The sequence below is a fragment of the Nerophis ophidion genome, linkage group LG23 (assembly GCF_033978795.1).
Source record: "Nerophis ophidion isolate RoL-2023_Sa linkage group LG23, RoL_Noph_v1.0, whole genome shotgun sequence".
Taxonomy (NCBI): Eukaryota; Metazoa; Chordata; class Actinopteri; order Syngnathiformes; family Syngnathidae; genus Nerophis; species Nerophis ophidion.
The window spans coordinates 6945621-6962961 of NC_084633.1; the positions used below are offsets into that span (position 1 = coordinate 6945621).

General features: G+C 38.4%; 1 protein-coding gene across 2 annotated transcripts in view; it reads left to right on the forward strand.

Moving 5' to 3' along the window:
* Nucleotides 1-17341, forward strand: part of cacna1ia (calcium voltage-gated channel subunit alpha1 Ia) — a 520467-nt gene that overhangs the window by 388005 nt on the left and 115121 nt on the right. For both annotated transcript variants that reach the window (XM_061885398.1, XM_061885399.1), the window contains exons 13-16: nucleotides 4673-4790; nucleotides 6467-6622; nucleotides 9023-9113; nucleotides 16264-16418. In XM_061885398.1, the coding sequence (XP_061741382.1) occupies nucleotides 4673-4790; nucleotides 6467-6622; nucleotides 9023-9113; nucleotides 16264-16418 (520 nt within the window). The remainder of the gene's footprint in view (nucleotides 1-4672; nucleotides 4791-6466; nucleotides 6623-9022; nucleotides 9114-16263; nucleotides 16419-17341) is intronic.

Consider the following 17341-nt stretch of genomic DNA (forward strand, 5'->3'; position numbering starts at 1 on the left):
TTTTCGAGTGTTGTACTGTCCGTATATCTTCATATGTTTACTCCAAGAGGCAATCAGACCAGCCATAAAAAATTATCTGGGGGAATTTGAGAGAATAATATTGTGTAGTTGTAGGAATGCAGTCCAAGGCAAGCAGACATATTTCCCAAAGCCTCTAGGCAATTTGTGTAAAATAGTGGGACAGTATTAATTATTTAAGTTCCACATCATCTTTTTCCAAACTCCTGTATATCTCAGCAATTCTCTTTTTGGCTCAGCAAGTGTTCCTTTCACCATAAAAGTTATGATTATGTGTTTTGTAATCTGCAGCCTGGAGAAGTCGATTGCCTGAGTCACAACACAGCATGTTAATGATTTATAGTATGTCAAAGTGCTATTCAACAAATCAAAAGTGTGTGCATAAAGTTGGGTCCACTTTGGACAATCAATTAAAAAAACGTATTGACCCAAATATAAGACAACCTCTCTTTACCAATACCCATTTTTGGAATACAAATAAATAAGTCAAAATGATTTTTTAATCACTTTTTATTGTCTGGTTCAATTATATTCCCTTTATCAAGTTTGTAATCATCATATTTATTAGCTGCGAGGCAATATCTTAAAATTAGGGTCATAACTTCTATTTTATGCTGAGGCTGCATTCACACTAGTGGTTAGGTACCCTGGTCTGAACATAAAAAAAAAAGATTGTGATCAGGTATAAACAGCTTTTGTGGAACATTGCATGACAAAATGCTAGGTTGTAAAAGTTGGCTATTTTTTATTTGTTTTTCACTTTTTAACTTTCCACTATTTACACTCACCATTGAGTCATTATACAGTATTTATAGATTTTTACAAGGTTTCACCTTGCCATTTTAGGGGAAATGTGTAGCATTTACGCTGTTTTACGGGGTATAAACACGCCGAATATAATAATTATCGAACGCTAAAACATAATCTTACATATGTAAACACAGATTCACGTCATTTTACATTCAGTAAAAAAAAAAAAAATATATATATATATATATAGCTTAGAGTGGTTGACCAAATACTTATTTTCCACCATAATTTACAAATAAATTCTTAAAAATTTCTACATTGTGAATTCCTGGATTTTTTTTCACATTCTCTCTCTCACAATTGAAGTCTACCTATGATGAAAATTACAGACCTCTGTCATCATTTTAAGTGGGAGAACTTGCACAATCGGTGGCTGACTAAATACTTTTTTTTGCCCCACTGTATATATATATATATATATATATATATATATCTCGCCCTGCGATGAGGTGGCGACTTGTCCAGGGTGTACACCGTGTTCCGCCCGATTGTAGCTGAGATAGGCACCAGCGCCCCCCGCAACCCCAAAGGGAATATGCGGTAGAAAATAGATGGATGGATGGATATTCAGTCTAAGCCTGGGCCCCTGGAGAGGGGGTCCAGACTGTGGTAAAGGGAAAAAACTCATAGCCATAGCACACATAAGCTTGTGTGTAAGAGGGAAACCTTAAAGAACACAAAGGACATTAAAGACATTAAAAGAGCAGAGCAGATGCAAACAGCTGCCACTCCAGCAGTGTCATTCCTACATATAACTACAAAAGTAAAACAACAACAAAAACAAAAATATAATTAACCAATACTAGATATTGCGCGCACACACGATTGCACCATACATAGACAAGCAACCAAACAAAAACATAATTTCAACACCCATATACACTGTGGTGGCCTCTGCGGTGTTCCACGCCATCATCTGGCAGGGTGGGAGGAGCATGGCATGGCCAGGAACAGGAGCAGACCCAACAAAGCAACATAGGGAACCGACTCCACCCTCGGCCGCCCACTAACTCTCGGCCAGTGTCCAGTCTGCATGGATGAGCGAGGATGGGTCTAATTGGCTTATTGAGAAGCCTGACCCTTGAAGATTTTACTACAGCTTGTAAATTACAAAGCTCAAGACAAGTCTCTTTCTTTATTTACCTCGTTTTAGTGAACTTTCTCACAAGTCAGTAAATGTGATTTTACTTGAGAGATATTTTTTCTAACTAAATGTATTCCTTTTAATGGATTTCCCCCTTTTGATCAATTGTCTTCTTTCTTAGTTGCAATAATATTAGGGTTATTGTTTTGAAGCCTTCCCTAACATACGCTGACCGGCAATCAAACCCAAGGGCAAAGCATCAAATTCCACGCCCTCGTGCCTCCTTAAAGTCTCATCCTAAACCCAACATTGCCGTGCCATACACACACACACCTGGTATGTTTACATGCAATACAAAACTAATTATTGCATAGATTTGGTTAAAAATCAACTTTTAAACGTTTAAACCTTATTGAGTTTTTTTTTTTTTTTACTTTTTAAACTTTGGGATTAACATATCTAGCTTTAAAAATAAGTTGCCAACAATTTTGAAATAAAATGGCTAGTACATTATTTTAAATAATCATGTAATAGTGTAAACTGCCACTTAAGTGTGCCATGTTTCCTCATTACTTTAGAGTGTAAAATTGAGATTAGCTGATTATAATTATCATCAATGGGGTAATACAAATCATCATAATACATCATTGTTATAATTATGTTATTATTAGTGCATCTCCTGGGTGTTAAGTCTCTCCCTGTCTTTAAAAACCAGTGATACCTTTATATCTTTATTCTGGGGTCTTTGAACTCACCACGATATTGTGGAACTTGAAGTAAACGTGTACATAACTTTCTCCTATGCTGCCACAAATAATTTTATTGTGTTTTTAATTTTCTTTTATCACTTCACCCTTGTTGCAAAATGTTGGTACTGTGAATGCTTAAAAGTGAGCTTTGATGACATTATGACATCTGTGTTGAGTGTATACTTGCCAACCTTGAGACCTCAGAATTAGAGATATTCAAAAGGCCCGCTGGGATTCATATATATATATATATATATATATATATATATATATATATATAAAATTTGCAAGCAGCATACCCCTTCCCCTTTGAGCTGTCCTGGATGAACTGAAATACATTTTTGAATCATTTTGGAACTTGCAAGCGTACTTCTTCTTCTTACTCGTCATTGCCATGGCTCTTCTTCTGCTTAGTCTTCTTCTTCTCTTCCAATTGCCGCGCGTGACTTCGAGGTGTAACCGTTATTATTGTCCGGCCTGAAACTGCGCCCAGTGAAGGATGGTGTAGCAATATTGTTGTCCAGGTGGAAATCGGGAGAAATTTGTGAGAATGGTGGCCCCGGGAGATTTTCGAGAGGGGCACTGAAATTCTGGACTCTTCCAGGAGAATCGGGAGGGTTGGCAAGTACTGTTGAGTGAAGAGTTTAAAACTTGTTTGCCGCTATCCCGGTGGATTAGACCATTTTGACTTTTTGATCGGGGTTGTACAGTAGGTAAGGGATTAATATGGCCCCATCCCTGGGTGAATCTTGCGTGACAGGAAGAGGGATGGTTAATCATTTTTGCAATGCAATCTGCTGAAAATGATGGAAAGCGCCACTCTACATAGCAATCGACGCTGGGGTCACAGTTGGTACTATCACAAAACATATTTTAAGATATACAACACTCTGCTGCCATCCATTCATATAATTTCTACAGCTTGTCCCTTTCTGGGTTGCGGGGGCTGCTGGAGCCTATCTTAGCTGCATTCGGACGGAAGGCGGGGTACACCCTGGACAAGTTGCAACCTCATCGCAGGGCCAACACAGACAACATTCACACTCACATTTACACACTAGGGCCAATTTAGTGTTGCCAATCAACCTATCCCCAGGTGCATGTCTTTGGAGGTGGGAGGAAGCCGGAGTACCTGGAGGGAACCCACGTAGTCACGGGGAGAACATGCACACTCCACACGGAAAGATCCCGAGCCCAGGATGGAACCATTCGTATTGCGCGGCACACTCACTCACCCCTTCTCCACTGTGCTGACCCTGCTCTGCTGCCATATGGCGGTTAAAGTGGATGGTGCATGCCCCAAATGTGTCACGTTTCATGTGTCAGGTAAATAGTGACGAATGGGGCCATGTAAATCCCCTTCCTATTGCAGATAGTCTTTGACATTCTTAATTTTGTTGAAGCAACCTTAGTATTGAATTTTCACAAATATATTCATTCTATCTTAACATTTATGACATTGTTCTTTATAATTTACATATTTGAATGACAGAAAAAAAGTATAACATTTTATATTATTATTATTATATTTCCTGCTATTATTACCCAATTAGTTTTCCCCAAATGCTTCCTTATAAAGAGCACCTTTGTCAGTCCGGGAATCCGCAAAGCACTCAGCCATGAGACCAACCCAATGTTAAAATAACAGCAAAAAGTATGCATTAAATCCCGGTAGCTTTAGACCCCAATTATAAGACCAGCGTCTTTCCGTGACCGTCATTTACACCGTCTTTTATTTGGGTCAACGCGGTAATTTAGTTATATTTCTGTTATTTAGAAAAAAACTTTTTACAATGATAAGGGTACCTCTAACTTAAATACGACTGCCTCATTCTCACATATTTTACTGCAGTGGTTCCCGTGAGGAGCACACCATGAATTAAAGACTGCGGTTGTTATAATATGACTCGCTCTTAATGAGCAATAAAACCTGCGGAAAACGTCAGCAAACCATCGGATGACATGATATGTGAGGCTATGTAAAGTCCTAAAATGTTCACTTTTGTCGCAGTATCCTGGGGATGCACATCTTTGGCTGTAAATTCAGTCTGAAGACGGAAGCAGGAGACACCGTGCCCGACAGGAAGAACTTTGACTCTCTGCTCTGGGCCATCGTCACCGTCTTTCAGGTAGACGCACAAAATGCAAATGTTCTTGTTGCACTGCAAAAACTGAAATATAAGTAAAATTAATTATCTCAAATAAGGTTGATATTTGCTTATTTTCTGTCTGATAAGATAATTATTCTCACTTAGCAGATTTTATGTTAGTGTTTTACTTGTTTTAAGGGTTTTGGTCCTAAATTATCTCAGTAAGATGTTACAGCTTGCTGCTGAGATAATATGACCTATATTAGGGAAGACATGCTTGAAACTAGAATATCAACAAAGCTGTGTCATCAACACTCACAAGTATAAAACTGCTTTTTTTAAAGGAATTTCTTATTTCAAGCATGGAAAAAAAAATCATCACTTCCACACAATTTTGTCTCATAATTAAAACGGATGACAGCCAAATGTTTTATTTTCAATGAAACAACAGAAAATACATACTCATAAAGTAGTACAGTTGGCACAGTACAGCAAACTGACAGTTAATCTTAAAACATTTAACATGTGAGATTTTGTCACGCCTGTAGATTATGTTTTGTTTTTTGCCATGTTTGCTCATGTTATGTTTAGTTTTTTGGACATTTAGTTCTGTCTTTGCACTTCCTGGTTTGTTTTCGTCTCCATGCCAACTCATTAGTTTCACCTGGTCTCCTAGTCACGTCCCTGTCCTCAGCCTCACGCCTGTTCGTCACTAATAATCATAGCTGCTATTTAAGCCATTCTTTTTCTGTCCTCGTCCTGGCATCTTCACCTACCCAAGCTGCACCTCCTTCATGTCCTCGAACACCTTGCTATCCATGCCCCTTGTTTCGGTCCAAGTAAGTTTTGTATTAATGCCACAGTGCAAGTTTTGTTTTCTTGCCTTTAGTCACGCCATTGTGCTAGTTTTGTTTTGATTAGTCTAGTTTATTATCATCCTTGGTTTGCCTTTTTGTAGTTTGTTTGTTTATTAAATAAATTAAACATGTACTCACGTCCATGCCTGGCTCGTTCCAAACATTCTCTGCATGGCAGAAACAACCCTAATCCAAGTCCAAGTTTGACAGATGTCTAACAATTTTGAACAGAAATAGTTCATGCACATTCAGTTGAATTCTTCAAAATTACAATTTAAAAATATTTGGCCGGGGGCCAGGCTGTAGATATGCGCACTAATTGGCTGAAAGAGCTCGCACTTGGCGCGATGATGTCATGTTGTCGATGGAAAAATGCATTTTTAGACCATATGATTTCCCCGAGTGGCTAGGAGACCCTGAGAGTAAGAAACAGTTGCCTTGTTGCCTTTCCATTAAGAACAATAAATTAGTTTTTAGTACAAGTTTGCTGGTTTCAAGAAATTTAATGCCGAGCGCATATCATTATGTCAAGATAGTGGCACTAGCGTTTACTTAATTTAAGAATATTTTTGGACATATTGAACAAAAAGGTCTTTTTTTTTTTCTACCAGGAAAAGTGCTCTTGTTATTAGTGAAAATAAACGTATTTAAGGTATTTTGGGGTTCATTGAAGTTAGCTAATTTGACTTGTTTTGGAAAATCTTGACAAGCCGAATTTTCTTGTTCTATTGGCAGATAATTTTGCTTAGTTCAAGTATAATACCCCTAATTTTTGTATTTTTTTTTGTCTTATTTTTTAACACTGACTTTTTGCAGTGTATAAAGAGTGTCGTTCACTGCATGTGTGTTGGCGTGTAGATTCTGACTCAGGAGGACTGGAACATGGTGTTGTACAACGGCATGGCTTCCACCTCGCCCTGCGCCGCCCTCTACTTTGTCGCCCTGATGACGTTTGGGAACTATGTGCTTTTCAATTTGTTAGTCGCCATCTTGGTAGAGGGGTTCCAAGCGGAGGTAAGACACACATACACAATTATGTTCTCTTTCCTAGCAGAACTATTTTTTTTATTTTTTTTATTTAGAGTCAATCAAACACAAAATGTACTGTGAGTAATCGTGAATAATCAAAATGTAAAGGTGTTATTAATCTTATATTAACTTTTTTTTTTTCAATCTAAACAGTTCATGTTTTAGAAAGTACACTTGTCAGAATTATACATACCAAATAACGATCAAATTTTGGGGATTTTAAAGGCTGGTTTGTATGTGTATATTCACAGTGGGAGTAATTTTCCCTATTATTAAAATGGGTCAATTAATGGCACTCACACTGATGTAGATTAATGTATTCTATACTGTCAGATAAAAAAAAAAACACACTCAAGGTCCTAATAATCAAACATCTTGCCTTCCTTCAAACTGCTGAAAATATTCATTTTTAGAATATAGTTTAGATACAAAAATGTAACAAATTAAATCCTAATATTGCGAATTGCTATATACTCTGGATTAGGGGTGTTCAAACTACGACCTGTGGGCCAACTGCGGCCCGCTGACGTCTTCAAATTGGGCCGTGAGACGTCATAAGTTTAATAAGGAAATCTCTTCCCGCAGGGATATTGCATTCACTTTAAAAGATTGCCAATATTGATGTTGCTTATTGTAACAATTTAATGGACATTACAAGTTATTCAGGTCGATTGCCTTTAATTGTGTTCTGAGTATAACCATGCATTTACTTATACGACCTAATGCAAACAACCTTCCCTAGTCATGGTGCAAAAAAATAAAAAAGAATCCAACCAACACAAAATGTCCACAGACATGGTCACTGAACATTGTGGATACTTTAAAAAAAAGCATCAATTAACCATAAAAAATTTCAAAATTGGCCATGATTGAAAGAATAAACAACACTACACACGTACCCATGGTTAGCACATTTTAACTATTTAATATTTCTGATTGATTGAAAAATGTTAAAAAGTTCTTCACGGAAATAAACAAGGTAGGAGTCAAACTTTCACGCACTCTTAATATCCAATTCTATTCATATTTAATCATATATCAATTATATTAATACAACATGTACACATATGTGCGGATAGGGTGTATATATATATATATATATATATATATATATATATATATATATATATATATATATATTAATTGGATTATCCAGAGAATAGTGCTCGATACCGTGGTAGAGCGCAATATGTATGTGTGGGAAAAATCACAAGACTACCTTATCTCTACAGAACTGTTTCATGAGGGGTTCCCTCAATCGTCTGATGATTGAGAGAACCCCTCATGAAACAGTACTTTATTGATCCCTGGGGGAAATTCAGCAAAATAACAAATTTAAGATAAATGTTCGTATGTTTCTGACACATATGGAGTTGATCCTATTATACCTGTTGTCTTCTAATCCAGGGGTGTCAAACACACAGGTATAAAAAATTAGCCAAATGTTTTGAATGAGAGAAGCTGCTATTCTAAATGTGCCCACTAGATGCTGCAATAACAATTATTTGTATCTTTGTAGATGATGCTACATATGTACATAAAATAAACCACATGATGTTCGCGCACCAGTCGAGGAAAATAAGCAAACTACATAGATAACATCCTGTAATTAGATTTGTATATATCTTTGGTCTTGATAGATTGAAAATTAACACCAATGAGTTGATTGATGAACATTATCGCATAATTTATACAGATAGAATACTATTAACCGCAACATGTAAGGGTAAAAAACAACATTATGATTTGTACATTTTCAGAATTTGCTTGATCTATTTCTAAACAAAGAAAACAATCTGAAGTTGTCTTTATTTTTAAGTTATCGTGCTGTGATTTTACCAGTCCGGCTCATTTGGGAGTAGATTTTTTCCAACGTGGCCCCTGATCTAAAATGAGTTTGACACCTCTGTTCTAATCAGTGACAGAGCAGGAAGTGGCTAGGATTTTTTTTCTCATTAATTACAGTATGTGCACTTCTTCATGCAAAACGGGGCCTCTCACAGATCGGGGGTCCCTATTCCTACCCCCTGAACACATGCTCGCAAACAAGAACGTTGAATGTTCCAAGAACATTCAATGCTAAAAAAAAATGCTATTTCAGTAGAATATTACAAGCACTTTGGTAGTCTGAGTCAGGGATACAGAGTGACCAGAAAATATAGATTATTTAGCTCTTAAAGCTAATGAAATCTTGCTGAAATCTTCAGAGATCAGGCTCCCCCGCTTTGGAAAGTACGCAATTTGCAGGACTGACCGGCAGCAAATTAAATAAGCAGAGGGCAATTATGGCAATAGCCCTTGACTGATCATTATTTTTTTTTTTTTACCCATTTTCAAAACTATTTCTCCATTCCTATCGCTCTCATCACTTCTTTCCTCCTCCAGGGAGATGCAAACCGCTCTTACTCGGATGATGAAAGGTCTTCCTGCAATTTTGAGGACAACGATAAGCAGAAGGAATCGTTGCATCTTTCAGGTATTAAATACCAGCAAAGGTGAATATTGTAATTATGTCGACCTGTGGTCCTGAATATTAGCTATTTAGCATAGTGGACACTTTCTATTTTCATTCTTATTGTAATATTTTTCTATAGTGTTTCCATTTATACCCCATTATTTATTTTTTAAATTCGATCTCAACTCTGTACACTGATACTTGAATTTTAATTTTCCTCACGGAACTCTCCTGAAGGAATCAACAAAGTACTATCTGTCTATCTATTAGGGGTGTGGAGAAAAAAAATCGATTCGAATACGAATCGCGATTCTCACGTTGTGCGATTCTGTATCGATTCTCTTTTTTTTTTTTAAATTGATTTTTTTTATTTTTATCAATCCAACAAACCCATACACACCAATACCATAACAATGCAATCCAATTCCAAAACCAAACCTGACCCAGCAACACTCAAAACTGCAATAAACAGAGCAATTGAGAGGAGACACAAATACGACGCTGAACAAACCAAAAGTAGTGAAACAAAAATGAATATTATCAACAACAGTATCAATATTAGTTATAATTTCAACATAGCAGTGATTAAAAATCTCTCACTGACATTATTATCAGACATTTATAAAAATTTAAAAAAAAAGAACAATAGTGTCACAGTGGCTTACACTTGCATTGCGTCTCATAAGCTTGACAACACACTGTGTCCAATGTTTTTACAAAGATAAAATAAGTCATATTTTTGGTTCGTTTGATAGTTAAAACAAATTTACATTATTGGAATCCGTTGATAAAACATTGTCCTTTACAATTATAAAAGCTTTTTTTTAAAAATCTACTACTCTGCTAGCATGTCAGCAGACTGGGGTAGATCCTGCTGAAATCCTATGTATTGAATGAATACAGAATCGTTTTGAATCAGGAAAAAATCGTTTTTGAATCAAGAATCGCCTTGAATCGAAAAAATCGATATATAATCGAATCGCGAGCCCAAGAATCGATATTGAATCGAATCGTGGGACACCCAAAAATTCGCAGCCCTACTATCTATATATCTAGTGCTGCTGTATAAATGTTCCGACTTTTCGTATTTTATTAAAGAACAACAATTTAAAAAATGACTTCCGTAGTGTTAAGTTAAGGCGAACATACATACAGTTCCAATGTATTTTCAGTTTCTCATAACAAAGTAGGAAGAAGCAGTTTATTTAGTCCTACTTCTTTCATAGCAATTTCTAAGACATTTGTTTTTTCACTTCCTCAATTTTTAACTATTCAAATGAAAAATGCATGCATAAATAATATTGCATATTTTTTTGTGTGAAATTGCCAGTTCGTTCTGCACTGCGTTACTTTATTCAGGATGCCTATGGTACATTTTTACTGCTGTTTTGCCTTTTTTCCGGGCTGTAACCCAGCAGGCACGAGACGTTTATTTAAACGTACATGTCCCGTGAAACTGATTTAGAAAATGTGTCAATTGAGACGATGTTGTCTATTCAGTCGGTCAATCAAAGTTTATTTACATAGCCCTAAATCACGAGTGTCTCAAAGGGCTGCGCAAGACACGACTACATCCTCGGCTCAGATCCCACATCTACTCAGTGGCCTAGTGGTTAGAGTGTCCGCCCTGAGATCGGTAGGTTGTGAGTTCAAACCCGGCCGAGTCATACCAAAGACTATAAAAACGGGACCCATTACCTCCCTGCTTGGCACTCAGCATCAAAGGTTGGAATTAAGGGTTAAATCACCTAAAATGATTCCCGGGCGTGGAACCGCTGCCGCCCACTGCTCCCCTCACCTCTCGGGGTGAACATGGGGATTGGTTGAATGCAGAGGATACATTTCACCACACCTCCTGTGTGTGTGTGACAATCAGTGGTACTTTAACTGTAACTTTTAGGTCTAAGGTTGGATCTTTGTTGTTGGTTGGGAAATGACCAAAATTCAATGGTAAAATTAACGTCAGAACCTAACATTGATTAAACGTTGTCGTTTTTCCATTTCATTTCATTTTTTTTAATTTTCCCAAGATGGCGCCGCTGTAGTGGCTGCTGGTTGCAGGAACTCTGTCCTCTTCTGTCATCCTTTTGTGTTCTGGATTTTTCCCTCTTATTTTCATGTGTTTTATAATAATTTTTTTGCTTTTTGGTTCGGGACCCTTAGGGACTGTGCGACAAGAGGTGTCACAGGGCATGGGGACAGCGTGCCAGCAACCTGAGAGTTCCTGGTTCAATCCCCACCTTCTACCAACTCAGTCACGTCCACTGTGTCCTTGAGCAAGACACTTCACCCTTGCTCCTGATGGGTCATGGCAACTCCCGCCATCAGTGTGTGAATGTGTTTGTGAATGGGTGAATGTGGAAATAGTGTCGAAGCGCTTTGAGTTCCTTGAAGGTAGAAAAGCGCTATACGAGTCTAACTCATTTACTATTTACTTACGTGGCTTCTGCGGTGCTTTTTTTGTGAACTTCTGAATCTGCCTCCCGGGAGCCTTTGGGCCATGGCGACCAGCTGCTGGGTCTCTGCCACGCCAGAGTCCGTTTGGAGAGACTGGAGGAGATGTGGATGAAGAGACAGTGCTGTGGAGCTGGCGCAGAGCGCCAGGACGGACAAGCTTCAAAATGTCTTGGCTGAAGTGAGCATGTATCGGACACCTCGGTCTCCTTAGACGCATTTTCGCTCATCAGAGCGGACTGGACACTGGCCGAGACTTAGTGGGTGGCCGAGGGTGGAGTCGGCGTTCTTGGTTGCTTTGTTGGGTCTGCTCCTCTCTCTGGCCATGCTCCCTCCACCCCAGCAGACGATGGCGTGGAACACCGCAGATAAACTATGTTTTTGTTTGGTTGCTTGTCCATGCATTGTGCAATCATGTGTATGCAATATATATGTCAGAGTTAGTTTGTGACGAACCCCAAGATGCAGAGGAGGAGGCAGGCATTGAATAGGAAAACATGGTTTTAATTTACACGCTAAAACAAAACCAAACAAAGGGTACATACGAAAAGCGTACACGAGACGGATGACAAAATAGGCCATGAACAAACAAAACTGGAAGCAGGGAACAAAAGACAGTATGCTACCAAATATAGCTTACCGCTACGCTGCAACGACACAACATGAGCGACAATACATGACAAAAATCCAGCACAGACTGGAGGAGAAAACAGGTCTATATAGAAGCGGGCCAATCAGCCGCAGCAGAGGGGACACAGCACTCAGGGAAAAACACAAGAAACAGACAAAATAAGACCGCTGACAAGAACATACTACACACACAGAGGAAACAAAGACAAATGCAGAGGAAAAAACTAAAACATAGTCAAACTGTCAGGGACAAGCCTGACAATATGTTTGTGGAAATTTCCCTCTTCTGGGTTCCACGGACCACCAAACATCTTTACACCACTCTGGCTCAGGGTTACAACAATTTATTTTACAATAAACTTGTGTCGGATTGTGCAAGGTTTCTCTTAGGCTTTTCAGCAATCGTCTTTCTCCCCAGTGAGCACACGAATAGTTTCTCTTCAGTTTGTGCTCTCACTCTCGCTCGTGCTCCAACTGCCCTCTCCTTCCCGGCTGCTGCCTTAAACAGACCGACAGGTGATTAGATAATCACGCCCAGCTAGGCCATGTACGCACCTGTCGCTGATCTCCAAGCCGGTCCTGGCACACCCCGCTTCGATGCAGGTCTGCAGGCCACGCCCTCCCCACAATATTGTTGGTTAATTATTTTTTGTTTTATTGTTGTTTTACTTTTGTAGCTGTATGTAAAAATGGCATTGCTGGAATGGCGGCTGACTGCATCAGGTCTGCTTTTTTAATGTCTTTAATGTCCTTTGATGTTTCTCTCTGCCACATGTTTATGTTTGCTATGGCTATGAGTTGTTGTTTTTTTCCTTAGCCTCAGTCTGGACCCTCTATCCAAGGACCCAGGCTTAGTTTCCCTCCCCAGCGTTTGCCTGTTTCTTGCCTTTTTTTTGTAAGGGGCGCCGGAAGGTGGCAGACCCGTCAGCGATCCTGTTCTGTCTCCCTGTAATGTTTGTCTGATCTTGAATGGGATTGCGCTGAAAATCTTTTAATTTCCCCTCGGGTATTGTTAAAGTGGGCGACATAGCTCGGTTGGTAGAGTGGCCGTGCCAGCAACTTGAGGTTTACGGGTGCGATTACCGCTTCAGCCATCTTAATCACTGCTGTTGTGTCTTTGGGCCAGACTCTTTACCCACCTGCTCCCAGTGCCACCCACACTGGTTTAAATGTAACTTAGATATTGGGTTTCACTATGTAAAGCACTTTGAGTTACTAGAGAAAAGCGCTATATAAATATAATTCACTTCACTAAAGTACTTCGGATTCTGATTGTAAATTTGATGCAACGCACCACGGTTGTTATTTTTTCGGTTATTGAATGCACCGTATTCTTCGGAGTATAAGTCGCTCCCGGGTAAAAGTAGCACCCGCCAAAAATGCATAATAAAGGAGGGGAAAAAACATATATAAGTCGCACTGGAGTATAAGTCCATTTTTGGGGGGAAATTTATTTGATAAAACCCAACACGAATAATAGACATCTGAAAGGCAATTTAAAATAAATAACGAATAGTGAACAGGATGAATAAGTGTACGTTATATCAGTGGTCCCCAACCTTTTTGTAGCTGCGGACCGGTCAACGCTTGATAATTTGTCCCGCGGCCTGGCGGGGGGGATTTTTTTTATTTTAATTTTTTTTTGTGATGAAAAAGGGAGTTTTTTGTGTCTTTGCACTAATTGTAAGTGTATCTTGTGTTTTGTATGTTGATTTAATAAAAAATAAAATACATTTAAAAATTTAAAAATAAATAATAAAAAATTGGTGGTTGGGGACCATTGCGTTATATGACGCATAAATAACCAACTGAGAAGGTGCCTGGTATGTTAACGTAACATATTATGGTAAGAGTCATTCAAATAACTATAACATATAGAACATGCTATACGTTTACCAAACAATCTGTCACTCCTAATTGCTAAATCCCATGAAATCTTATACATCTAGTCTCTTACGTGAATGAGCTAAATAATATTATTTGATATTTTACGGTAATGTGTTAATAATTTCACACATAAGTCGCTCCTGAGTATAAGTCGCACCCTCGCCCAGACTATGAAAAAAACGGTGACTTATAGGCCGTAAAATACGGTAATGCTTTTTTGGCTGATTATACGCAATCCTATCACTACCCAAAACCTAATCCAAGCTTCTTGTTTTTACTTATTTCTGATTTTCGTGTTACATATTGTTGCTCCAGCTTCACTTCCGTTTAAGACACGGCTATGATGTTTTACCTCCGTTTAACCAGTTCTCAAATTTTTGGTAAGGGGTGCCGGAAGTTGGCAGAACGTTCAGCGATCCTGTTCTGTCTCCCTGTAATGTTTGTCCGCTCTTGAATTGGATTGTGCTGAAATTTTTTTAATTCCACCTCGGAGATAAAATAAAGTACCGTATTTTTCGGACTATAAGTCACAGTTTTTTCCATAGTTTGGCCGGGGGTGCGACTTATACTCAGGAGTGACTTATGTGTGAAGTTATTAACACATTACCGTAAAATATCAAATAATATTATTTAGCTCATTCACGTAAGACAGTGGGGCTTCACGGTGGAAGAGGGGTTAGTGCGTCTGCCTCACAATACGAAGGTCCTGCAGTCCTGGGTTCAAATCCAGGCTCGGGATCTTTCTGTGTGGAGTTTGCATGTCCTCCCCGTGAATGCGTGGGTTCCCTCCGGGTACTCCGGCTTCCTCCCACTTCCAAAGACATGCACCTGGGGATAGGTTGATTGGCAACACTAAATTGGCCCTAGTGTGTGAATGTGAGTGTGAATGTTGTCTGTCTATCTGTGTTGGCCCTGCGATGAGGTGGCGACTTGTCCAGGGTGTACCCCGCCTTCCGCCCGATTGTAGCTGAGATAGGCGCCAGCGCCCCCCGCAACCCCAAAAAAGGGAATAAGCGGTAGAAATGGACGTAAGACAGTGGTCCCCAACCTGGGGACGGGATCCTTTTTCTTTTTTTTTTTTTTTTCTTTTTTTTTTCTTTGTCATGAAAAAGGGACGTTTTTGTCATGAAAAAGGGGAGGTTTTTGTGGTTGGTGCACTAATTGTAAGTGTATATTTTTTTTTCTATGTTGATTTAACAAAAAAAATAATAATAAAAAAATCTTTTTTTAAATTTTTTGAATAAAAAAGAATAAAAAATTGTGGCCCGGTGGTTGGGGACCACTGGCGTAAGAGACTAGACGTACAAGATTTCATGGGATTTAGCAATTAGGAGTGACATATTGTTTAGTAAATGTATAGCATGTTCTATATGTTATAGTTATTTGAACGACTCTTACCATAATATGTTGCGTTAACATACCAGGCACCTTCTCAGTTGGTTATTTATGCGTCATATAACGTACACTTATTCAGCCTGTTGTTCACTATTCTTGATTTATTTTAAATTGCCTTTCAAATGTCTATTCTTGGTGTTGGGTTTTATTAAATAAATTTCCCCCAAAAATCTGACTTATTCTCCGGTGTGACTTATATATGTTTTTTTCCTTCTTTATTATGCATTTTCGGCAGGTGCGACTTATACTACGGAGCGACTTATACTCCGAAAAATACAGTACTTCTGATTCTGAATCTGATTCCGAAAAAGCATGTCTGTCAGGACCTAATTCAACAAGTTCTCAACCTTGTTTTCATTCCTTGTGCCTGCTGGGAAAGCACAATTGTCCTCTCTATTCGCAAGTCTCCTCTTTTATCTCTCCTGGAAAAATCCAAAGCATCACACTCTATAAATTAGCGTGTTAGCAGCACATTAACGAGGCCTCTGATAGTGTGATGTGCCTTTTTACTATTTGAAGATTGGACAAGCTCCTGGCAGGATATCACCATTACGAGACGCTCTCTGGCTCCCATTCCAGGTGATTCGACACAGATTAAACTTCCCCGTGTCTCTTTTAAGCGGCACATTACGTCGCTTTACGAAATGTATTCTCAAAGTCGTGGAGTTTAAATTCAGCTCATTGAGCAAGAGGTAAAAACAGGGAGAAGAAAAACACCTAATCAATGTTTTCACACGGTCGTTGGCCCTCTAGTGCGTTCATGCATTAGTCGCTCTACTCTCACTCTTACTTGGTCTTTCCGCAGACCCGAAGATCTGTACACTGACCCCGAATGGACACTTGGATGTGGGCCAGATGCCTGGCGGCCTGTTTCCTGGAGAGAGGCTGAGCTTTGCACTCGGGTCGAGGAAGAACAGCGTCATTTCTCTTGGCCGGGCCAACCTGGAGCACAGGGCTGGGGTAAGTCAGCGAGGACCGAACAGAGGTATAAATCATTCTGGACAGCTGATTGATTGGCCAATCTAGGTTTCCATTTACCTGTTACATCGTATCGTATTTCTGCAGATTTTACGAGTGTTTATGAACCTAAGATTGATTTTCCTTTTTAAAATTGTAAAAGGCAGCTATGCATTTTGTTAGGTAAATTTGGCATTTGGTTGAAAAAAATGCATTATATCATATATATCATTTATTTCTCAAATGGTGGGTCATTAGCCTAGGGCAGGGGTCACCAACCTGTTTGAAACCAAGAGCTACTTCTTGGGTACTAATTAATGCGAAGGGCTACCAGTTTGATACACACTTAAATAAATTGCCAGAAATAGCCAATTTGCTCAATTTACCTTTAACTCTGTTATTATTAATAATTAAACATATTTATCTTTGTGGAAACACTGATCATTTTAATGATTTCTCACAACAATCATGTATTTTTGATGACATGTTTTAAATAGGTTAAAATCCAATCTGCACTTTGTTAGAATATATAACAAATTGGACCAAGCTATATTGCTAACAAAGACAAATCATCATTTCTTCTAGATTTTCCTGAACAAAAAGTTTAAAAGAAATTCAAAAGACTTTGAAATAAGATTTAAATTTGATTCTACAGATTTTCTAGATTTGCCAGAATATTTATTTTTTATTTTTTAATCATAAATTTGAAGAAATATTTCACAAATATTATTCGTCGAAAAAACAGAAGCTGAAATGAAAAATTTATTTATTATTATTTACAATAAAAAAAAAAAAAATACTTGAACATTGATTTAAATTGTCAGGAAAGAAGAGGAAGGAATTTAAAAAGGTATATGTGTTTAAAAATCCTAAAATCATTTTTAAGGTTGTATTTTTTCTCTAAAATTGTCTTTCTGGAAGTTATA